The sequence below is a fragment of the Rhinopithecus roxellana genome, chromosome 15 (genome assembly GCF_007565055.1).
Source record: "Rhinopithecus roxellana isolate Shanxi Qingling chromosome 15, ASM756505v1, whole genome shotgun sequence".
NCBI classification, from domain to species: domain Eukaryota; kingdom Metazoa; phylum Chordata; class Mammalia; order Primates; family Cercopithecidae; genus Rhinopithecus; species Rhinopithecus roxellana.
The window spans coordinates 123688236-123712979 of record NC_044563.1 but is presented as its reverse complement, the minus strand read 5'-3'; the positions used below and the strand labels follow the sequence as shown (position 1 = coordinate 123712979).

The 24744-nt window shown below is 36.3% G+C and overlaps 1 protein-coding gene across 4 annotated transcripts in view; it reads left to right on the top strand.

The window, feature by feature from the left end:
* CWF19L2 (CWF19 like cell cycle control factor 2) overlaps window positions 1-24744 on the top strand; it is a 176249-nt gene that overhangs the window by 117493 nt on the left and 34012 nt on the right. For 2 of the 4 annotated variants that reach the window (XM_030917960.1, XM_030917959.1), the window contains exons 18-19: window positions 3812-3913; window positions 6792-7472. In XM_030917960.1, the coding sequence (XP_030773820.1) occupies window positions 3812-3913; window positions 6792-6935 (246 nt within the window). In that variant the 3' untranslated portion in view covers window positions 6936-7472. Of the gene's footprint in view, window positions 1-3811; window positions 3914-6791; window positions 7489-24744 lie in introns of those variants that run through there. The other 2 variants (XM_030917958.1, XR_004053602.1) reach the window with 2 other exon arrangements.

The window sequence follows — 24744 nt, the reverse complement described above, 5'->3', positions numbered from 1 at the left end:
GCCAGTCCCTATTCTGATAGGTGTCTCTGGAATACTTCTCCCCCATTTCTTCTTTTGGAAAGCCAGACTCCTGTTACATGTCACATAACTAATAGGATTCCTTATTACACTTATTATATTCCAGTCAAAAGATTCCATTTTATTACATTATTCAAGATACATAGTTTTATTTTAGAGGTAAAACATTGTCTACAATCATTTTCTCTTCTCTGCTGGTGAATTGGGCCAGACAACATATTAAAAAACAATGCAGAACAAAACAGAAACTCTAAATGTACTGTTTACTTCCCTCCTTTATGTGCCTATAGAAAAAGGCATTTAATGTACATACATCTTTTGTGCTAGGTTTTTCACTTCTCATGTTATAATTTCTCTTGCTGTTAAGTATTCTTTCACAACACAATTTTAATGACAGTTGAAAATATTTCAAAGGAGAAAAAATTTGATGTATTAGTCCTCATTTTCTATATTGTATATACATTTTCTTACTGGTGAACTATCTAGTAACTTATTAATTGTTTCTTTTTTAAAAGCTCAATGAGTGCCTGTATTAAGTAGCCAGGAGGTCTTAATATTTTATCTTAACATTATGAAACATAGGAAACACAGATCCTGTAAAAATGACAGTTGTATATTCAAATTTAAAGCATTTCAAAGATAGCAGCAATTGCCTTTATTAAGGTATCACTTAGTATTATATCTGAGACTAGCTGAGGGTCACTGTCAATGAAGGATGAACCAGATGATCTCTTGAGATCCCTTTTACCATTTTTTTTTTAGACGGAGTCTCACTGTGTCACCCAGTGATGATCACTCCACCTCCTGGGTTCAAGCGATTCTCTTGCCTCTGCCTCCTGAGTATCTGGGAGTCAGGTGTGTGCCACCACGCCCAGCTAATTTCTGTATTTTTCGTAGAGATGGGGTTTCACCATGTTGGTCAGGCTGATCTCGAATTCCTGACCTCGTGATCTGCCCGCCTCCCCCTCCAAAGTGCCGGGAATACAGGTGTGAGCCACTGTGCCCAGCCCCCTTTAGCTTTAAGATTTTATAATTACGTGGATGGAAGTGAGAATGAGAAGAGTATATAAGAATTATTCCAAAGGAGGTCACTTTTTAGTTAATAAACTTTCCATTATCTTTTCAAAAATTAATAAAAATATGTTTGAACATGAAGTGAACAATACTGAGTTATTTTAACATTATTATTACTTCTGAAAGAAACTTATTGTACTTTTTTTGAAAACTTTATGACCTTAATAATTTCATGAAATATTTTGCCTGCATCCTTGAGGGTGGGGTGTTTTTTTTTCACTGTGTAAATTCTTGGCTTATAATAGAGATTCATGTATATGTAATCCTTTCTGATTTTTACAAATTTATGTTTTTCTTTGCTGTATGAAGGTAAGCTTCTCTTTATCCACCCATTTTGTTCATTTTCTCTGGCCCATTTGCTTTCTTTTCAGTGTAATGTGAAGTTCATGGAAATAAACAGGAAAAACAGATCTGAGTGTTCAATGCAGAGGAATTGCATGATAATAAGTAACTGTCAAGGAAAGCAGTCATTTTTCACAAGGCTGTTTTAGTGAGATTGCATGAGAATTCTTTCTGAACTTTAAAAAATGGTATTTTAAGTTTAATTTTGTGATAACTATAGCAATAGAAAAAACATCCAACATTTAGAAATTGATGTTGTAAACAAGGACACTTCTCACGAAAATGTGGGTTTACCAGAGGCCTTCAAACTCAAGGATACTTATAAGAAGTCAGGAGTAACATCTGAAATAAAAGTGAAAAATCCAAATACTTGTATTTTTCTACCATAAATAAAAAGTTTTGCTTTAATTCTGTCAGTGCCTTTAAAGAGTGATGCCAGAGTTCCAAATGCATTTCCTCTGACTGGCCAGTACAGAAAAAAGTGCTAAATGTACATACACTTTGATACTAGAGCCTTTGCAATGCCTGCTAACAACTCTTCTAGCAAGCAGCAGGTTGTACCTTTTGCAGCCTGCAGGGAGAGAATAGAGAACCTTGTGGCAGCAGTTGCCTTTTGTGTGAAAGTAGTAGTGTGTTCATTGTGCCATCTTGGCATATATGCCATAGGTTGTTGAGCCTTGGCATGTATATTGGTTTCCTATTGCTGCTGTAAGAAATTACTACAAACATATTGGCCTAAAACACCACAGATTTATCTTAAAAATCTGGTGATCGCAAGTGCAAAGTGGGTTTCTTTGGGCTAAAATCAAGGTGTCAGCAGGCCTGCATTCCTTCTGGAGGCTCTAGAAAGAATCCTTTCATTTGCCTTTTCTAGCTCTTAGAAGCCACATATATTCCATGGCTTATGGCCCCTTCCTTCCTCTTCAAAGCCAAGAGTGTAGTATCTTCCATCTTTCTCTGACTCTGACCTTCCTCTCTCTCTCTTATTAGTGTCCTTATGATTACATTGGGCCTATTTGGAAAACCCAGGAAAATCCCCTCATTTCAACATCCTTAATAGTATCTGCAGAGTCCCTTTTGTCACCTAAGGCAATATATTCTTGGCAAATTGGGGACTAGGGCATTTCTTCATGTTTTTCATGAGACTCAGAGATGTTAATTAACTTGTCTGGGATAACACACTTACAAGAATCAGAGTTGCAATTGGAGCCTTGTCTGTCTCATTTATTTTACTTTTTCCTAATAGTCAAGGTCATAACATCATTATTATATTTAAACGTGGAAATATAGAAAAATTAAAGCCACAAATGGTAACCCATTTCTCTGTATTTAATGTTATATACTATTTCGTGAACAGATTTTTACTTGTGCTTTTTAAATAACATGAACAACTTTATAAGCCCTAATTTTAGTTGCCTTAGATTTTAAGGTGACCACTCTCCACTATACCATACTGTGCCCTCCCACGTTGTACCTTTTAAAGGACACAATACGCAATTTGTATAGTTAAGTAGGACCATATGATTCAATGCTCAAATAAGTAAGTACAGACTATAGGAGGGGATTAGAGAGGAGAAATGTTGCTATAAATTGACCTACTTGGATAATTTCTAGTGGCAAGGTTTGGGCTTTGAAGCAAAACTTGCCAGGACACGAAATTTACTTACTTCATAGAGAAAACAAGAATTTATGGCTTTTCCTAGTCATGAGATAGTTTAAAATGTGTGTGTGTGTGTGTGTGTGTGTGTGTGTGTGTGTGTGTGTGTATGTATAGAGAGAGAGAGAGGGAGGGAAGGAAGGAATGAGGAAGAGAGAGAAAAAGACAGTAGGGATTTAATCCTGGAGATATTTTGAAATAAGACTGGTAAACTAAGTGTTGCTGTATCCACTTCACTAGCTTATAAAAAATTATGATTGTTTTTGTATAATTTATCTTTGATAAATATGTAACTGTAAAGATTCAGGGAGAGCTCTAAGTATGTGGCCAGGTCCCTCTTGTTGTTCTGCATTGTGAGTAGAATACAAGAAGGCATAGACTTCTTCTCTATTTGTGTAGTCTAAGGGAAATTATTCTGCATTTGCATTTTTAAAAAGTATAGTTTTCCCCCTTGGTTTTCCCCAAGGACAGCAAAATAGTTGGATTTGATTATAATTCATAGATAATGATGAACTATCTGGCTGAAAGGCTACCAAAATGAGATATTTTACTCAGAAAGTTAGGTCATTGTTTAAATATCTCTAGAATTGGAAATTCGTTTTATACATTTTGTCTTGAGGAATGCTTAAGATTACTGTCCTTCCAGAGAAGAAGGGAGGGATTAAACATAACTTTCTGGTTTCATACTACATTCCATTTGTGATTTGTCTGTTTATTTAGGTACCCAGAGGGTTACCTTACTTCTCTGTGGATTTTGGCCTTCACGGAGGGTTTGCCCATGTCATTGAAGATCAGCACAAATTCCCTCATTACTTTGGAAAGGTATGCTTACAAATTTGATAAAATCCCAGAGTTGGCAATTTGATAGCATTTTTCTTTTGAAGGGAAATAAAAACTTTGGGCACAGTATACAAAGAAGTTGGTGAGTACTGCTCCACCTAGTTTTTAGAGAGAGAATACCTAGCAACAAATTATTAATAAAAATATCCCGGAATGTATATAACAGAGCCAGGAATGTTACTTTGGAACCAAACATTTCTTGACAGTGTCAACAATTACTATAATGGTTGTTTTTGGAGGCAGCCAGGCTTGTGTTGAGAATGATGATAATTGCTAAAACTTATTAAGGGCTTACACTGTGCCAGCTACTGAGCTAAGCATTCATTTAATGCTCACAATAATCCTATTGTGTGGATATTATTGTAAATTTCACTTTACAAATGAAGAAACTGAGCTACAGAGAGATTAGGTAACTTGCCCAGGGTAATACGCTCGTACGTGACAGAACTAGGGGTACATATAGTCAAGGTTGAACTAGAGAACAAATTTTCTCGTCTTCGTTTATAATTAAGCAGGGTGTAGTCCAAGAAGAACACATGACTCATTTTACGCTGATAGTTTCTGGGCAGATATTAGCATACAGATCTTTTGATCCACTGCCACAGATGCCTTCTTATATTCTGTGGTGTACAGTCTTTAAATTAAAGTATACAAAGTATCTCAGAATTTTATTACTTACTGTCAGGAAGTGGAATAAAGTTAATGCAGTAACTGAAACAGTTAAAAGTAATCTGGGCAATGATAGTTTTAGAAGTGAGCCTTTAATCTAGTGTAGATCAGGCCTTTCCACTCATATTTATCCCTATGTAGTCAGGCCCTCTGAAAAAGAGAGGCCTTAATGAGCTCTGCTTGGGGTTCCCTGTTTTCCACCCTGCTCCCCACTTTCATCTCCTGCAGAGGACCATCTTCTGCAATGGGTAGAAATATCTCAAGAGGAATCTCAACTCCAGAGGTTTGATTCAACACTTTTTAATGCTCTTGATCTTAATGGTTTAACCAGCGTAACAAAGTTACGTGCATCTTTGAACTGTTGCAACATATTACAGGAAGTTGTTTGAGAGGTGTTCAGAATTTTTTTTTAACTAGAAGGAAATGTTTTCCCACTGTTCTGAAAAATCCTGTTGTTACTCAGTAGAACTTTATAGCTAGAAACTCTATGGCTGGATTTATTAAAAACAAAAACAAAACAAAAAAACTTGGTCCTAGAAAAAAGAATGTAAAATATCCAGTTTTTAAAAGTTGTATATATTAAACTGGGAGATTGCCTTCTCTTCACATATTATTCATGCATTCTGGTTTATATGATACAGTTTTGGAGTTAAAAGTAAATTTTCTCTGTCAGCATTGTGTCACTGAGCCATTTTCCTCAAAATTTGCTTTTTAAGAAATAGCCTGTGGGCTCCAGACCTCCCTGCAGTCTGCTGCTGAAGCATTTGTTCAGAGATTTGTTCAGAGATTAAGAAGAGATTATGGGGGTAGTCTTTCCATTAACAGCTGCTTTGATAACAGAACAAGAGTCAAGCTTATATGGTACATATAAGACAAAACTTGGTATTTTTATAGATAATTTTAGGTAAACTTTTATAAGCTAGGCTTTCTTAAACTACATTGTTTATTTGGACCAATGCTGAGAAGCTCTTGAACTAAATCTAAATTTGCCCCATTTCTCTTTTCTACTATCTCTGTTGACCCTCTTTATTTCCCTTCCCTGATGATAGATTCCCTTTTCCATCAAGCATCTCTTGGTCTATCCAACAAATAGATTTTTGTTTTGTTTTGTTTTTGAGTCTCCAAATGGTGTGCTTTGACACTTACCTTCTACTTTATGAGACAGTCTGTTGCATAGCTGGATTATTACGGCTCCCACCACAGCTCCAGATTCTATTCTGTCTGAAGACAACTATGTGTTATCTCTGTATCCCCTACAACATAAATGCCATTTGCTTCTGCATAGTAGGTCCCCAAGTAAGATGAAGAACCTGCATCTGAAAAATTATGTGCTTTGTGCAGGATCTCACCACACAGTCCAGTGGAGCTAGACTGACTATGCAGAATTTGATCCTTAGTCTGTTTTTTTGTTGTTGTTGTTTTGTTTTTTGTGTTTTTTTTTCTTTGTTACCATACTGCCCTCCCTCTAAGCATTTTAAGCATTAGGAGTCTCCCCCATGTCTTTCTGTACACGGATACTCACATGACTAAATTTGATTTATTTCTATAGCTAACAGCACAGGAAGAGGATCATGAAGGAAATCAAAAATAATACGCAGATAACCAAAAAGCCATTTATTATAGGACTTGAGAATGTGATTTTTTAAAATGAAAGTAATATATAATTTTTAATTCTATCAATAGGTTTACTTAGACTAGTATTACAATAGGATTTTGTTTCCTGAAAAAAAGATTTCCTGCTAATAGTGGAAGAAACTAATTTATAAATATACTTGGCAGCAGAGAGAGAACATTAGCCTGGGTTTCACCTGCAGTTGAGCAATAAAGTTAATAATTGCTGCAAGTTGATTAACATTTTTGCAAAATCGTTTACTGGAGCCTCTAATAGAGATCAAATTAGTTTAATTTCACTTTTTCTGCCTCCCCTTTGTTACCATCTAGTAGATGTGCTAATAAGCAACAAAATGGACAAATTGCTTGATAGGAGGTGCGGCTGTCTTGGACTCTTAGAATCACACGGTTTGCATAGTTAGAATTAATTGAAAACATTTTTTTAACTTCAACTAGTATTTATGCTTGAACGTTGTCATGGAGAACTACTTGTTATATTTTATAGCAGAATAAACAGAAGTAGTTTATGTTTTCATTATTTATACATGCTTGTGTTTGTGCTTTTCTCTTTCTTTAAAAGGAAATCATAGGTGGGATGCTGGATATAGAACCAAGACTTTGGAGGAAAGGCATCCGAGAAAGCTTTGAGGATCAGAGGAAAAAAGCACTGCAGTTTGCTCAATGGTGGAAGCCATATGACTTCACCAAAAGTAAAAGCTGTTGAGGTGTACCTTCCATTTTAAAATTTCTCTTCAGATCCCGTTCAGTTTTATTTCCACTGCATCTAATGAAGCAACTGACCCTCAGGTCGCAGGCAGAGAGTCACAGCAGCAGACTGCTCTGGGTCTGTGACAGCTGCACATCAGGAGATTGTGTTGTTTTTTTCCTCACCTGCTTCTATGGACTTCATTTTAGTCACCATGGAGTAAAAACATATATTCGATGATCTGCTCACATTCCTGCTCTCTACCTACTTCTTGGTATTCCAAATTGTTCAGTTAATTTAGAGAAGGCCTTTTCTGAAGGGATATCTAGAAAGCATAGGAAATCCTTGGCTCAGAGGGAAGTGGGTCTGCTTCATGGTCGTTACTTCTATTATCTGACTTGTTTGCATTTTTAAAAATAAGACTTGATTTAATTTTAATTTCATAGGATTTTATAGAAAAGCTCTTAATTTTCTGCTAGCGGTATATAGTATCACTTCTATTCTTTTTGTTAAAGGAAAAGGGAATGTCCCCAAAGTATTAAAGAATTAAATGATGCTGAAAATATGTATGATTCAAATTTGTTTTTATTTCTGGATTTTTAAATAGTATCTTTGAATTTTTATGGTTCTAAAAGTAACTCTTTCAAATAACACATTTTAGGGTTGTTTGGGGTTTGCATGAAAGTTAAAATTTGTAGCTAAATCATTGGTTTTGAGTTGTACTGATTGTCTTAAAATCTTAAGTAATGAGAGTTTTTATTTATCTTTTTGTTTTGTTTTTATTTATTGAGACAGAGTCTGGCTTTGTCACCCATGCTGGAGTAGTGGCCCAATCATAGCTCACTGTAGCCTTGAACTCAAGCTATCCTCCTTTTTCAGCTTCCCAAAGTGCTGGGATTGCAGGTGTGAATGCCTGGATGAGAGTATGGGACTTTCTGTTATCCCTTATTGATCCAAGGAACGTAATTTTTATTTGTTCTCAACTCATATCATAGTCATTTTTTGTAAGTATAGGGTTTTTATGTTTTGAGTGCTCCTACTTTTTTTTTTTAATGGAAATTATTGTTGTAGTAACTTTTTTTTCAGCTATCGGGTTTTTGGAAGCTGACCCTTTTTGTATGAAATGTTGAATACCTAGATTCGGTGTGAGGTATATACTCCAGTGTAACTTGTAACTCTACACATTGTTTTTTCTCTTTTTTAAATTATATTTTAAGTTCTGGGGTACACGTGCAGAACGTACAGTTTTGTTAAATAGTACACATGCCATGGTCGTTTGCTGTACCCATCAACTCGTCATCTACATGAGGTATTTCTCCTAATGCTCTCCCTCCCCTAGCCCCCCCACCCCCTGACGGGCCCCAGTGTGTGATGTTCCCCTCCCTGTGTCCATGTGTTCTCCTTGTTCAACTCCCCCTTATTAGTGAGAACATGTGTTGTTTGGTTTTCTGTTCTTGTGATAGTTTGCTGAGAATGATGGTTTCCAGCTTCATCCATGTCTCTACGTTTTATGTTAGCATCTCATTACTTCCTTAATATGTTAAAAAGCAAAATGTTTGTGTTCTGTCTGTAGTTTTTTTTTTAATTTCATAAATAAGTTGAAGTTTAATGTTTTCAGTTTTTGAATATTTGCAGCATACACTTAGGCATATATATCAAGTAGATGTTTGACAGTATTTTATTGATTGCTATTTTAGAACTCTTGACTTTGCTCCCAAATCTTGAATCAATAACACTAATTTATTCAATCAGCAAATTAACAAACATTTGTTTGTAGAGCACTGTGTTATGTGCTGGTAATGCAAAAATGAAAAGTACTTCCTATACCTTAAATTATTTTATAATGTAGTGGAAAAAGAGATATGTACATAAATAATTACAGCACAAAGTGATAAGTTCTCAAGTGAGATATGTGCCGAGTATATTTGAGTACAGTGCTAAAGGACTATTTCATATCTCCCCTCTCTTCATTCTGAGATTATGACCATGCTTCCTATTTTACTGCGAAAATAGAAGCAAATAGAAGGAAATTTGTAGCACGTCTTGTCAGTATACCTGCATGTATACCTATGAACTCTACTTTTTCTCTTTCTAATTCCAGATAAAATTTTTTTTTGTTCATATCTAGGGCCAATACACTCATTTATGTGCTGGATTTTATCCCTTCTCAACAACTAAATTACCTCTTCTCTCTGTATTATTATTTTTTTCTCTTCTTTGCAGGATTATTCTTATTAGCATGCAAAAAATATTTTTATAATGTATCAACAGCAAACCTTGACATTGCATCTCCCCTCTAGCCCTTTCTGCAGTTGACAGGAAACTCATTTTTTAAAAGTCTGTTTTCTCTTCCTCCATTCTAATTCTGTTCTCAGTGCAGTGAGGATGAAGTCGAACTTCATCCTCATTATTCTGCTAAACTCTTCAGATCAAGGTCATCGGTGACTTTCCACACTAGCAAATCCAGAATTAATGCTCAGTGTTCATCTTTATCTATCAGCATATCCGTGACATACTTGATCATTTCCCCTTTATGAAACACTTTCTTTACTTTGATTCTAGAACACTGTTTCTTATTTATTCTTTTTTCTTACTAGTTATATTCTCTCAGTCTCCTTTGCTGGTTCCTCTTCATCTCCTCAGCCTCTAAATTTGAAATGCCTACTTTCAAACCTTATTTTGTATCCATTGCACTCACTTTCTAGGTGATCTAGAAATACCATTTTTAAGTTGGCTTACAACAAATACTTCAGTGTCTTTAATATGCCAGTCACTGTTCTGCATGTAAGGGATACATTAGTGAATAAAAATTCCCTGCCTTGGTGGCTTATGGTAATAGCCATTTTATTATATCTAGTATTTTATAGGTGAGGCATTTGATAAGGGCTCAGCTGGATGATTTGCCTCTGCTTCATGGTGTCTGGGGCCTCAGCTAGAGTGGTTTAAACATCTGGAGATGACTGAAGCTATATGTCTAGGGCCTCTGTTCTCCATATGGTATATGCTGGTGTTGAATATTCAACATGGCTCCTTTACTCACATGTCTGGTGCCTGGGCTAGAATGACTGGAGCAGCTAGGGACTAGCTAGTATGACTTTCTCCATATATAGCAATTTCATGGCAGTTGGACTTGCTATATGGCTTTGGCTTCTCCCAGAACAACCATTCCAAAGGACAGTTCCAAGACATAAGAGGTAGAAGGTGCCATCTTGGGGCCTGGGCCCAGGTTTACCCTCTGGCCACAAATTTATATTTATCCCACATGAAAATATATTCAGATCCTCTCAAGAAAATTTCATCCCAGTCAGTCATTAGGCTTAGGCTTGAGGTTTAGGTCTCTTCTGAAGCAGACCCAGACGGAGATGAAACTACTCAGGTGTGCTTCCACTCAATCTGAAGATTTGTGAACTTAAGAGACATAAGATCTGCACGCCCTCCACACAAACACTCACCAAACACAATAATAAGAGAAACATGCATTAACTGCAGTAGGTACACTGATGGAAAAGTAAGAAAATAGGAGGAGTATAGCAGTCACTGTTCACTAGAAATTTTAAAATTAAGCATATATTGCCAGTTTCTTGATTAGGTCATCTGTCCTGCTTCATGAGAAGATTCTGTGGCTCTTTGCTCTGTCCTCTGTGCTCTTGTTTTAACCCCGAGTCAGCCTTTCTTTTTCTAAGAAGTAGTTCAAGTATTAGGCTCCAGACAAGATAGTGGCCCCATTACCTTGCTGCCTAAAACAACCAACCAACAAACTGCATATGAAACAATGATTTCCAGACATGGGACATCATGCAACAAGGTACAGTGATCCCTGTGAGATGGGAAACAAATGAGATGAGTCCTACAGTTGTCTTCTCTTAATGCTTTGAGAGAGTTTCCAAGCTGTATTCCAAGGTTGGGAAACAGCTTGTTGACTATCCAAGTTGAGGAAATGGAGCTGTGAGCCCAGATAGACCAAGTCAGAAAAACAGATTACTAGAGGAAGGAAGGATTGCCTTACAGAGAGAAAATACTAGAGGTATGCAGAGGGTCACCTTTAAGCATCTGTGCACTGATCAGTGCATGCCTTGAGGAAACTACTCGAGGCTAGGCCAAGACTGACCTACGCTAAAAGAGTTAGAGGTGACATTTTCCACAAGCTAGAATGGAAAATGTCATGATTGGGAATTGGATAGAGTACACATAGTGGTAGTAGTACTATAGAATAATTGTCACCGTGATACAGAATAATTTTCCAGAGACTGAGTATTAATCTAGTAGTCTTAACAAACAAATCTTAAATATAACAGACAAAAGGATCAAACTGTTTCCAAGCCACTTAACTGAATTCCAGAACAAAGCTAAAAAACATATATAGGAATAAAGATCCAGTAGTCTGCACTATGTGCCCATTAGTCACTCAGTAGTCATCTTCATTATCAGATCAATTGTGTTATTTCAGTGCTTGTGTTCAAGTAACCCTTATTTTAATAATGGCCACAAAGCATAAGAGCTGGCAATTTAGATATGCCAAAGAGAAGTTATAAAATGTCCCCTTTAAGTGAAAAGGTGAAAGTTCTTGGCTTAGTAATGAAAGAAAATAAATTATATGCTGAGATTGCTAAGATCTATAAGAACAAATCGTCTGTGAAATTGTGAAGAAGGAAAAAGAAATTTGTGCTAGTTTTGCTGTCACACCTCAAACTGCAAAAGTTACAGTCACAGTGCATAAGACTGGAAAAGCATTAAATTTGTGGGTGGTTAAGAAATTGGTTAAGACTGGAAAAGCATTAAATTTGTGGGTGGAAGACATGAACAGAAATGTGTTCCAATTAATGGCAATTGGGTTCAGTACTGTCTGTGGTTTCAGGGATCCACTAGGGGTCTTGGAACATATCCCCCAGACATAAGAGAGCACTGCTGTATTGCTTAGAAGCAAGTCACAGGTCCTCCTCACACTTAAGGGGATGGAGTCATACAAGGATGTGAAAACCGAGATTAGAACATAATGGAGGCCACTTTAAGAATCTATTCACTGGCATTTTAAGAAAGTCCTGGGAGTGATGTCACCAATATGTCAGAGTAGTAGATCTACAAGCCTTAATCTCCCCATAAAAAAAAAATAGCCATTCACAAACCAGAATATCCCTGAGAGTTCTCAAGGATCTATTCAAGAATCTGCAGCAACATACTGGAGGAAAAAAAGAAGAAGAAGAAGAATATTCACAGAAAGGATTACTGTTGAAGTTGGCATACTTGAGGCACCAGGAGATGATTAGGAATGAAGAAATGCAGAGGATATTGGTATAAGCTGTACAGGTGAATTGCTGTGGCTCCCAGCAGCCTGCTCTGCAGAGGACAGTGGCATCTTTTGCAACAGAGGTAACCAACAGCCATTCCTGTCCAGGAACCCCATAGAGGGAGATGTGGCTGCACACTCCCATAACCCCTAAGAATCAGGTGCTCTTATGCTGTTCTGGTACTGAAGCTACCACCACATTTCCCATCCCTGTGCATGCCCCCAACCTCTGAGCTGTGGCTGTTGCACAGGTGCCCACATTGCTGACCCCTACTCTGAGGGTTTACTGTGTGTACCCATGTCTCATACACCAGAACCATAGCAAGCGAGATCACGTGTGGGCCCCAGAGCCAAAGTCTCTCTGTGCATGCCTGTGCTCTGGGCACAAACTTAGCTGCCGTAGAGAGCTAGCTGGCACCCCTAACCCTGGAGCCACTGTAGCTCTATTCATGCCCATAGTCCTATCCCAGGTTCCATGGCTTACCCATTACTTAATAAGCACCAACATGCAAGTGGGAGTGCCTTCATCCCAGCACTAGTGCCATTAATGCCTTGGATCCTAGAGCCGTAGTCCCTCTGCATGCTCATACTTCAAGACTTGGCTCCATGGCTGCTTTACATGCCACTCATCAGACACTGGTACCACTGCCACTGTGAGCAGACACACAAGCCAGACCTTGTGCCAAAAGAGATCCCATTGTCCAAAGATTCATTGGTGGGAGAATAAGAGATTGGGAGAACCTAGCAGCCATTGCCACTGACAATGCCAATAGCCCTCACCACTGCTGTGGACATTCATGGTACCGGCTGCTGAGGATCCCTGCAATCTTTGTCACACTGACCTCAGCTAACAGAACTCCATGGAGACTATACTGTTGTGTCCTGTCGGGAACCAGAACCATTGCACCTCACCCAGCCAGGGGCCTAGCACCCTCTCATAGGGGAAAGGCTTTCCCCACTGAAACCAGTGCATAAAATCTGAAAGAGATGACTACCCCCACCAAGTGCACAGACATCAACATAAGGCAGCAAGAAACATGAAAAATCAAGGAGACATATCACCACCAAAAGAACAATAATTTCCTAAAAGCTGCAAATAGAGACTATAAACTGCCTAATAGATAATTTAAATTGTTTTAAGGAATCTCAGTGAACTTCAAGAAAATAGAATCAATTATATGAAATCAGGAAAACAATAAATCAACAAAATGATAAATTTAACAGGTTGAAATCATTAAAAGAACCAAACAAATTTTGGAGCTAAAGAATACAATGAATGAAATGAAAAAATGCAATAAAGAAAATAGCAGAACTGATCAAGTGGGAGAAAAAAAATGTGTGAACTCGATAGACTATTTCAAAATATATGGTCAAAGGAGGGAAAAAAAGAATGAAAAGGAATGAAGAAAGCCTACAGGATTTATGAGACATCATCAAAAGAGCTAACAAATGTATTATAGAAATAAGGATGAGGGTTTTTCAAAACCTGATTTGAAAAAAAGAATAGCTGAAAGCCTCCCAAATCTGGGGAAAGATATAAATACATACTATTATGAGAAGGTCAAAGGTCTCCAGTAAGATTCAATCTAAATAAGTTTATATGAAGACCTATAATCAAACTTAAAGACAGGATTCTGGAAACAGCAAGAGGAAAGAAGCATGTTATAAAAAAGACAGGATTCTGGAAACAGCAAGAGCAAAGAAGCATGTTATATTAAGGACAGTATCAATAAGACTATCAGCAGATTTCCCAGGATAGACCTTACAGACCAGGGAAGAGTGGGATGATATATTCAACATGCTGAAGAAAAACAACTGCCAACCAAGAATATTTCACCTGGCAAAGCTGTCTTTCAGAAATGAAAGAGAAAGATTTTCTCAGACAAACAAAAGCCGAGGGAGTTTATTACCACTAGACCTGCCTGAAACTAATGTATGCTAAAGGGAGTTATTCAAGCTGAAAGTAACGGACACTAATTAGTAACATGAAAACGTATGAAAGTATAAAACTCACTGGTAAAAGCATTACATAGATAAATTCAGAATACTCAGATATTGTAATGGTGGTGTGTAAATCACATCTCTTTAGAAAGAAGATTAAAAGACAAAACTTTTTTTTTTTTGTTTGAGACGAAGTCTTGCTGTCTCCCAGGCTGGATGGAGTGCAGTGCAGTGGCACGATCTCGGCTCACTGCAAGCTCCGCCTCCTGGGTCCACTCCATTCTCCTGCCTCAGCCTCCCGAGTAGCTGGGACTACAGGCACCCGTCACCATGCCCAGCTAATTTTTTGTATTTTTAGTAGAGATGGGGTTTCCCGTGTTAGCCAGGATGGGCTCCATCTAACCTCGTGATCTGCCCGTCTCGGCCTCCCAAAGTGCTGGGATTACAGGCGTGAGCCACTGCGCCCGGCTGACAAAACTTTTATTATAATAGCCCCAATACTTTCTAAGTAATATACAATATAAAGAGATTTAAATTGTGACATCAAAAACATAAAACTACATAAAATTGTAGTGTTTCTATATGATCAAGTTTAGGTATTAGCTTAAAATATAGCCTGTCATTGCTGGCATTTTATGTAAGTCCCATGGTAACCACAAAGCAAAAACCTATAGTAGATACACAAATGATTTTAAAAAATAAAAATAAATAAATAAATAAATAAATAAATAAATAAATAAATAAATAAATAAAACAAAGCATATCACTCAAAAAAAATCTAATCACAAAGGAGAACAACAAGAGATGAGAAGGGAACGAAGGATTTATCAAAACAACTGGTAAACAACAAAATGGCAGTAGTAAATTCTTACCTATCAGTAATCACCTTGAATATCATTGGATTAAATTCTCCAAACTAAAGACATCACTATTCTTTTGAAGGACTGAATGGATTTTTAAAGGACCTGATTTTATGCTGAATACAAGACACTCATTTCACCTTTAAAGACACATGGATTGGGCCGGGTTTGGTGGCTCATGCCTTTAATCCTAGCACTTTGGAAGGCCGAGGCGGGTGGATCATGAGGTCAAGAGATCGAGACCATCCTGGCCAACATGGTGAAACCTCATCTCTACTAAAAATACAAAAATTAGCTGGGTGTGTTGGCACATGCCTGTTGTCCCAGCTACTCAGGAGGCTGAGGCAGGGGAGCTGGAGGTTGCAGTGAGCCGAGATCGCACCAGTGCACTCCAGCCTGGCGACAGAATGAGACTCCATCTCAAAAAAAAAAAAAAAAAAAAAAAAAGACACAGTTTGAAGATAAAGGAATGGAAAATGTATTCCATGCAAATGGAAACCAAAAGAACTGGGATAGCTATACTTAGGTAAAACAGATTTTAAGTAAAGTATACAAGGAAACAAAGGTCATTGTATAATGATAAAGGGATCAATTCAAGAGGATACAACAATTATATGTGCACTCAACATCAGAGCACCTAAATATATAAAACAAAGATATAAAGATCTGAAGAGATAAACTGCAATACAATAATGGTAGGGGACTTCAATACCCACTTTCAACAATGTACAGATCATACAGAAAATCAATATGGAAATGTTGGAATTTAGCCACACTTTAGGCAAATGGATCTAATAGATATATATACAGAACATTTCGTCCAACAACAACAGAATACACATTCTTTTCAAGCACACACAGAACTTTACCCAGAATAGATCATACATTAAGCCACAAAACAAAACTTAACAAATGTAAGCAGATTAAAGCCATATCCGGTATGTTTTTCAACCACAGTGGTATGAAATTAGGAATTAATAATAGGATAAATGTAAGAAAATTCACAATATGTAGAATTTTTTTTAATTTTTTTAATTTTATTTATTTATTTATTTATTTTATTATACTTTAAGTTCTAGGGTACATGTGCATAACGTGCAGGTTTGTTACATATGTATACTTATGCCATGTTGGTGTGCTGCACCCATCAACTCGTCAGCACCCATCAATTCATCATTTATATCATGTATAACTCCCCACTGCAATCCCTCCCTCCTCCCCCCTCCCCATGATAGGCCCCAGTGTGTGATGTTCCCCTTCCCGAGTCCAAGTGATCTCATTGTTCAGTTCCCACCTATGAGTGAGAACATGCAGTGTTTGGTTTTCTCTTCTTGTGATAGTTTGCTAAGAATGATGGTTTCCAGCTGCATCCATGTCCCTACAAAGGACGCAAACTCATCCTTTTTTATGGCTGCATAGTATTCCATGGTGTATATGTGCCACATTTTCTTAATCCAGTCTGTCACAGATGGACATTTGGGTTGATTCCAAGTCTTTGCTATTGTGAATAGTGCCGCAATAAACATACGTGTGCATGTGTCTTTGTAGTAGAATAATTTATAATCTTTTGGGTATATACCCAGTAGTGGGATGGCTGGGTCATATGGTACATTTAGTTCTAGATCCTTGAGGAATTGCCATACTGTTTTCCATAATGGTTGAACTAGTTTACAGTCCCACCAACAGTGTAAAAGTGTTCCTATTTCTCCACATCCTCTCCGGCACCTGTTGTTTCCTGACTTCTTAATGATTGCCATTCTAACTGGTGTGAGGTGGTATCTCATTGTGGTTTTGATTTGCATTTCTCTGATGGCGAGTGATGATGAGCATTTTTTCATGTGTCTGTTGGCTGTATGAATGTCTTCTTTTGAGAAATGTCTGTTCATATCCTTTGCCCACTTTTTGATGGGGTTGTTTGTTTTTTTCTTGTATATTTGAGTTCTTTGTAGATTCTGGATATTAGCCCTTTGTCAGATGAGTAGATTGCAAAAATTTTCTCCCATTCTGTAGGTTGCCTGTTCACTCTGATGGTAGTTTCTTTTGCTGTGCAGAAGCTCTTTAGTTTAATTAGATCCCATTTGTCAATTTTGGCTTTTGCTGCCGTTGCTTTTGGTGCTTTAGACATGAAGTCCTTGCCCATGCCTATGTCCTGAATGGTACTACCTAGATTTTCTTCTAGGGTTTTTATGGTATTAGGTCTAACATTTAAGTCTCTAATCCATCTTGAATTAATCTTCGTGCAATATGTAGAATTTAACCAAATGCTCCTTACAACCAGTGGGTCAAAGAAGAAAGTAAAAGGGAAATTAAAAATTGTCTTGAGACAAGTGAAAATGGACACACCACATGCCAAAATTTCTGGGTAGCAACCAAAGCAGTCCCAAGAGGAAGTTAATAGCAATAAACACCTATATTGAAAAAGAAGAAAGAATGTGAACAATCTAACTTTATATCTTAGGGAACTAGAAAAAGAAGAATAAATTAAGGCCAAAGTTAGTAGGAGGAAGGAAACAATATAGATCAGAGCAGAAATAAATGAAACACAAACTAGAAAAACAACAGAAAAGAACAACAAAAGTAACAGTTTTTAAGATAAAATTAACAGATCTTGATCTAGACTAAGAAATGAGGGAAGGCTAAAATAAAATTAGAAAATAAAGCAAAGATGTTACAAATGATACCACAGATATACCAAGGATCATAAGAGATTGCCATGAACAATAATATGCTAACAAATTGGATAACCTAGAAGAAATGGATGAATTCCTAAAACCATAGAATCTATATGAGCCATATACTTTCCTAACATCTCTGCCATCTTCCCTGTCCTCTTTGGTATGGCCTCTCTTCAGACTGCCTCCTTATCTCTCTTCTGGATCATTATAACAGGCTAACAATTGTATCACCTTCAGTTTTGCTCTTTCTTCCATATGACTAAAGAAATGAAAAATTTGATCAGACCATTAACGAGTAATGAGAGTGTATTGGTAATAAAAGGTCCACTTATTTTGTCTTACAGTGAAAATGGCTTATTATTATCTCCCATTATTGATGCATTTCTATCTTTGTCTTCCTGCATTCCCTGCAGCTTTCGCTTCATAACAGTGTTTGCAGAGTTATTTGGTACCATGCATATTCATGTTAGGTCTTTATTGTGAATAACAGATTTTAGAATTAAAAAGGAGATTTGGGCTGGGCACAGTGACTCACGCCTGTAATCCCAATACTTTGGGAGGCCGAGGTGGGCAGATCACCAGAAGTCAGGAATTTGAGACCAGCCTGGCTAGCATGGTGAAACCCCGTCTCTACCAAAAAAAAAAAAATACAAAAAATTAGCCGAGTGTGGTGGCGGGTGCCATAATCCCAGCTACTCAGGAGGCTAAGGCAGGAGAATCGCTTGAACCTGGGAGACAGAGGTTGCAGTAAGCTGAGATTGCCCCATTGCACTCCAGCCTGGACAAAAAGAACGAAACTCTGTCTCAAAAAAAAAAAAAAAAAAAAAAAAAAGATGTGGGGTCATATTTGTATTTTTTTGGCTTGGATTCTACTTTGCCTAATATCAGGATCACCGCCCCTACTTTCTTACTGTTTTCATTTCCCCTATATTTCATTGTCCATCCCATTATTTTTAGTCTTCTTACATCACTTTATTTCTTTTTATTATTATTATTATTATTATTATTATTATTATTATTATTATACTTTAAGTTCTAGGGTACTTGTGCATAACGTGCAGGTTTGTTACATATGTATACTTGTGCCATGTTGGTGTGCTGCACCCATCAACTCGTCAGCACCCATCAACTCGTCATTTACATCAGGTATAACTCCCAATGCAATCCCTCCCCCCTCCCCCCTCCCCATGATAGGCCCTGGTGTGTGATGTTCCCCTTCCCAAGTCCAAGTGATCTCATTGTTCAGTTCCCACCTATGAGTGAGAACATGTGGTGTTTGGTTTTCTGTTCTTGTGATAGTTTGCTAAGAATGATGGTTTCCAGCTGCATCCATGTCCCTACAAAGGACACAAACTCATCCTTTTTTATGGCTGCATAGTATTCCATGGTGTATATGTGCCACATTTTCTTAATCCAGTCTGTCACTGATGGACGTTTGGGTTGATTCCAAGTCTTTGCTATTGTGAATAGTGCCACAATAAACATAGATGTGCATGTGTCTTTATAGCTGCATGATTTATGATCCTTTGGGTATATACCCAGTAGTGGGATGGCTGGGTCATATGGTACATCTAGTTCTAGATCCTTGAGGAATTGCCATACTGTTTTCCATAGTGGTCGAACTAGTTTACAATCCCATCAACAGTGTAAAAGTGTTCCTGTTTCTCCACATCCTCTCCAGCACCTATTGTTTCCTGACTTTTTAATGATTGCCATTCTAACTGGTGTGAGATGGTATCTTATTGTGGTTTTGATTTGCATTTCTCTGATGGCCAGACATCACTTTATTTCTTGTATACAGTATACTGTTGGTTCTAGCTTTGTAAGCCAAGTTGAAATAAGCTCAATAGGTGAGTCAAGCCCACTCATCATTCATATGACTGAATGTTTGGTTTGAAGCCTGATGTAAAATTTTATTATTATATTTGCTATGTTTATTTTCTGTGCAATGTGTACTATTTGTAATTTTATGAAAATTTTTTGCTGATACTTAAGAATTTTTATTCTAGTGGTTACCTTTGTATTTATACTTTATTCTCCATTTTCTTATTTAATATTTACTATCTAGTTTGTCAGGTTTTAATGCCCTTAATTAACACTTATTGTCTATACAGCAATCAATGATTTTAATGTAACTTCTCTGCTCCCGTTTTTTAGTTGCTTTATTTCTACCTGATTGCAACATGTAACGTTTGTGTATTGGTTTTGCACTCTCGTTCCTACTGTTGGTTTAGTCTGAAAGCTACTATTAAATATAGTAAATATCATAATTTTATTTTGCTGAAGTTTTTCAGTCATCTCTTGTTGAGTGAAGCTCATTCATTAGTAGATCTTCATGAATAGTTCATGGGTACATAATTATCTAAGTTATATGTTTGAAGCTGTTTTTCTATTATAGTGTTTTGTACTGAAGGGCAGCTTGACTGAATATAAAATCTTGGTTCACACTTTCAGGTTTTTGAAAATTTGTTGTCTTCCTTTGCATAGATTTTTTAAGAAATCTGGTATCAGTCTAATTATTTTGCCCTTGTAAATTATTTGTTCACATATCCCTGAATCCTCAAGGATTAAAATATTTTTTTCAAGTTTAAATAGTTTTACTGAGATATGTCTTGGAGTTAACATTCAAAGTTTACTTTTCCAGTTAACTGGAAATCCATTTCAAAATGTAGATTCAGATCCTTTTTATTTCTGATAATTTTTCATGGATTATAATTTTAAATATTAGTTCTGTTCCATTGATTTTTATTTCTTCTTCAGGGACTACATATTTCAAAATGTAGATTCAGATCCTTTTCATTTCTGATAATTTTTCATGGATTATAATTTTAAATATTAGTTCTGCCATTGATTTTTATTTCTTCTTCAGGGACTCCAGTTATACGTGAGTTATTTATCTTTTGTTCAACTTTCACTCTCTTTCTGACCTTTTTTTCTTTTTTTCTATATCATATTTATTTGTTTATTTTTGCATCTATCCAGTGCCTAAGTTTTCATTAGTCTGTTTTCCTTTGGGCACCTTTAATTTAGTCTTCATTTATAATTCCCCCCATTCCATTTCTTTCTTGAATTCAATAATCTTTCAATTTATTCCTGTTTTTTTTTTAAATCTATTTCTGTTTCTCATATTTTGAATTTCCAATTCACGGTGCTTTTTCATATCCCCAAATGCTTATTTGAGGATTTTACTTAGTTTGATATGCTGTGTTACAATTTTCTTCTGCTTTAATGGTTGCTATTGGTAGAGAATTTTCATCAGCCAATGCATGTTAATTATTGTTTGCTGATTTCTCATACTACCATTATATAGATTTATTCCATTTCCTTCCATTCGTTAATTTGAATTTGAGGGGTTATAAGATTGCTAGTTCACAAGCACTCTCTCTGTCAGCATAGAAAAGTACAGTTTCTTTAGTGGGTGTTTTTTTTTTTTTTAACTTCATAATAGAGGGAGGGATTATGTGCGTTCCAGTTCTTTTTGTTTTGTTTTTGTCTTAGGACCCTGAATTTCTCCTGTTGCTTCTTTTCCCCTTCACCATCCAGTTGCCAAAAGGCAACTTGCGTATTCTTTTTGCCTTTCTCCACTCCCTGAAGCTATCCTGTAAGAAGTGTTGTGATACTAAGATACTTTATATTTTTGCACCTAGGATAGAATTTATATCTCTGCTTGTGATTTTAGACCAATTTTAGGCCTGCCACTAGATCCGTTTTTCTTTATTCTGTATGTTCTTTTTTGGACTGCCCTTGCTTGCTACAAAGGCTTATGGTAGAAATGTGAAAGATCACTCACTTGGATTTGGTGCTTTTAATTTTTTTACTTATAATTATTTGACATTTGGCTATATTATTTTTCTTGTTAGGCTTAGGGTGTATTTTGTGTAGATTTATTTGTTCTTCTTGTTGTTCTGTATCGTTTATGACAGACGTAGGTAGCTGCCATTTTGTTTTACTACCGCGAAGTCCTCTACTATTCACTCTTAAATCTACCTCATTGAAACCTCCAATAACTATTTATTGTTGGAAGTCATAATGAAACTGTTGGTCAAATTGCCCAATCCAAATCAAATTAACCAAAAAGGCTTTCTTCAGTCTTCATCTTAATTACCTTCCCTGCAGAACAGAACATTGTTGCTCATTATGTGAAACTCCGTTTACTTCTTTGGTGGTCCTATCTGTTTTCTTATGCTTCTCTAATTGTTGCTTATGGTATACTGGCTGTTCGTTTGTTTGTTTGTTTTGTACACTCATTAAATGAGTTCTCTATCTAAATATCCCATAAGGCACTTCAGAATCAACATATCCAAAAGGAAACATTTTTTCTCATCTCCAAATCTTTTCTTTCTCCAGCAATTCAAGTTTTGGTGAATGAAGCTATAAACAATCCAGTAATCAAACCAGAAACTTGAGAGTCATCTTTTTTACACCTCCCATTTTGCATCTCTCACATTGAATAAGCAATCATGCCCTGAGCCATATACTTTCTTAACATCTCTGCTATCCTCTCTATCCTCTTTGGTATGGCCTCTCTTCGGACTGCCTCCTTAGCTCTCTTCTGGATCACTATAACAGCCTAACAATTGTAACACCTTCAGTTTTGCTCTTTCTTCCATATAACTATCAGAATTGTTTCTCTGGAAGATCATGTCAATCACTCCTTCTCAGTGGTTCTTCATCGCCTATAGGAAGAAATCCAAACTCCATAGCATGAGAGAAATGTTTTTCGTAACGACTTTATCCTGCCTTTCTGTTGTTTCTTCCATATCATGCCCATCTCAGCCCCCCATTCAATGAAAATCATACTAAACTACTTTAATTCCACTAACATGTTGTGCTAGTTAAGCCTCTTTACCTTTGTTCATGCTGTTTTTACTCAGACCACTCCATTCCACAACATACACTTGGGGGATACCTACTAATTTTGAAGACACCGTTCAGCCCTGATGTTAACCTTCTTTATGGAATCATTATTGACACAATGGGTAGAATTGGTCAGATTCTTCCTTGTTCCTCAATTGTACTAGGCACAACATTCTAATGTAGCACCTATTACACATTTTAAAATTTGTTTACATGTCTCCCCTCATGTAAATTTGTAGGACTGGCACCTGAAATATACTAGGCTTACCTTACTGACATTTTGAAAAATGAGATAGCTTTCCAAGGCTTGCTTTTGCCTCCTGATTCAGGGCTCTACCATTGGCATCATCAGGAAGAAGTTCAAATAGTATTATTGATCAGAGTCTTCTGGAAGTTTCTGCAAGTTACACATCAACTTACTTTTCCCTGACAAAATAATTCTGCATCTAGAAACACAAACAAGTAGTCAAAGAAGTTATATTGGAACTAGGATATGAATTACCAAAGGAAAATTGAAATCAAGAAACATTTGATGAAATTCAGGCAATGTCTTCAGGTGCCAGAGGACACAGAAATGTCCTGAGAACCATTCACATGATCTTAAAGAAACTTCTGCTGGTATTCTTGTGCCTTTGAAGCAAGTGTGATTGAGATGGCTACCTTAATTTTTTTAAAATAAAACTTGTTCATTATCTTATGCACTTTAGCATACTGGTATTCTTATCAAAATATGAAACGGCATCAAGTTTAATATTAATTATAAAACACATAGTATGTTTATATTTCTGCTCTTTATTTTCTAAAGTTAACTCAGTTAAGAACTCTCCATATAGGTATTTGGATATGGGCTTTAACCACTTTTTAGAACAAATATTGTGAAGAATGTTTTATTACATGACATTTTATGATGTGAGTTTGACACCTTTGTATTAGTGAACATCCTAGATTGTATACTTCAATATAGATTTTTAAAATGTATAGTTATACTTGTGCAAGATACTAGAAAATGAAAATGACGTTCACACATGAATACTTTATTATTCAGTAATTTTACATGACAATATTACTCTTTGAAAGAAAATCATGCATGTCTAAAACTGATTGTGTTCCGGTTTTATAATTTTGTATACTAATTTTAAGATACTATTGTGTGTATTTCCCTCACTTATTTTAATTTCCATTTTCTACTGCATTTCTACCAATATAAAAAACATAAAGAATTCAGTTGGTTCCTTTCTAGAGGGAAAATTTGTTGTGAGTATAGTACTGGGAATCACATGCTGCTTCCCTTTGTGGCTTTGAATAAAACCTTTATTTTCTTGTCCATTTTGTCTCAAATAAAGAATTTTAAATGGCATTGTCTAAACTCAGGAGTATTATGTGAATTGATTAGTGTGAGAAGTTTCTTTCATGATAAGTATAGAGTTTAAGTATATAAAATCAACTCTTCGTCATATACATAAAACACAACTGAGAAGTAAAACTTCCCATCAACTCTTGGTTATATACAAAAAAATTGAGGAGTAAAATTTGCCATACATATTAGTACAAGTAATTAAAAATGGATTATAGCTTGAAAGGCATTAGCTTTCACATTATTTACATTCTCACTCCTTTTAGCTCCTTTGCTTTTTTGTTCTTTTGTTTGCAAAGATTAAAAGTAATGTTCCTGGCATTTTAATGGAACATTACCAATTGTACATTCATGTGTATTGATCAAAGACCAACTTTAATTAGTTAAAAATCTAATTTTTTCTAGACTAATTAAAAGGATAAAATTCTCTTATTTGAATAATAAGAGAATTAAAGAGCTTATTAAACAAAAACAGCTGCTGACAAAGTGTAGCAAAGATTGACTAGACTGGCCAGAATTTCCTCTTCTTCCAGGACAGATGGTTCTACGATGTTTTAAGCCTTCCTTGTAATAGCCGAGTGACTGGGTTCTAGCTAGTGGAATGTGAGTGGAAGCCTTTCACCTCAGAAAACACACACAATTCTGCATTTCCCCTTCTGTGGCGTGGTGCAAACATGTATGGTGACTTTGGAAGCCACATTTTGACGATGGTGGAGCCGCAAGATGAAAAGAGCCTAGATTCCTGAATCACCAGGTGGAGGAATATTGCCAATCCATCAGTAACATATTTTGGACTTTATCAGAGCAATAAGTAAAATACTCTACTTTAGAGCCATTATACATTTAATTTTTTAAT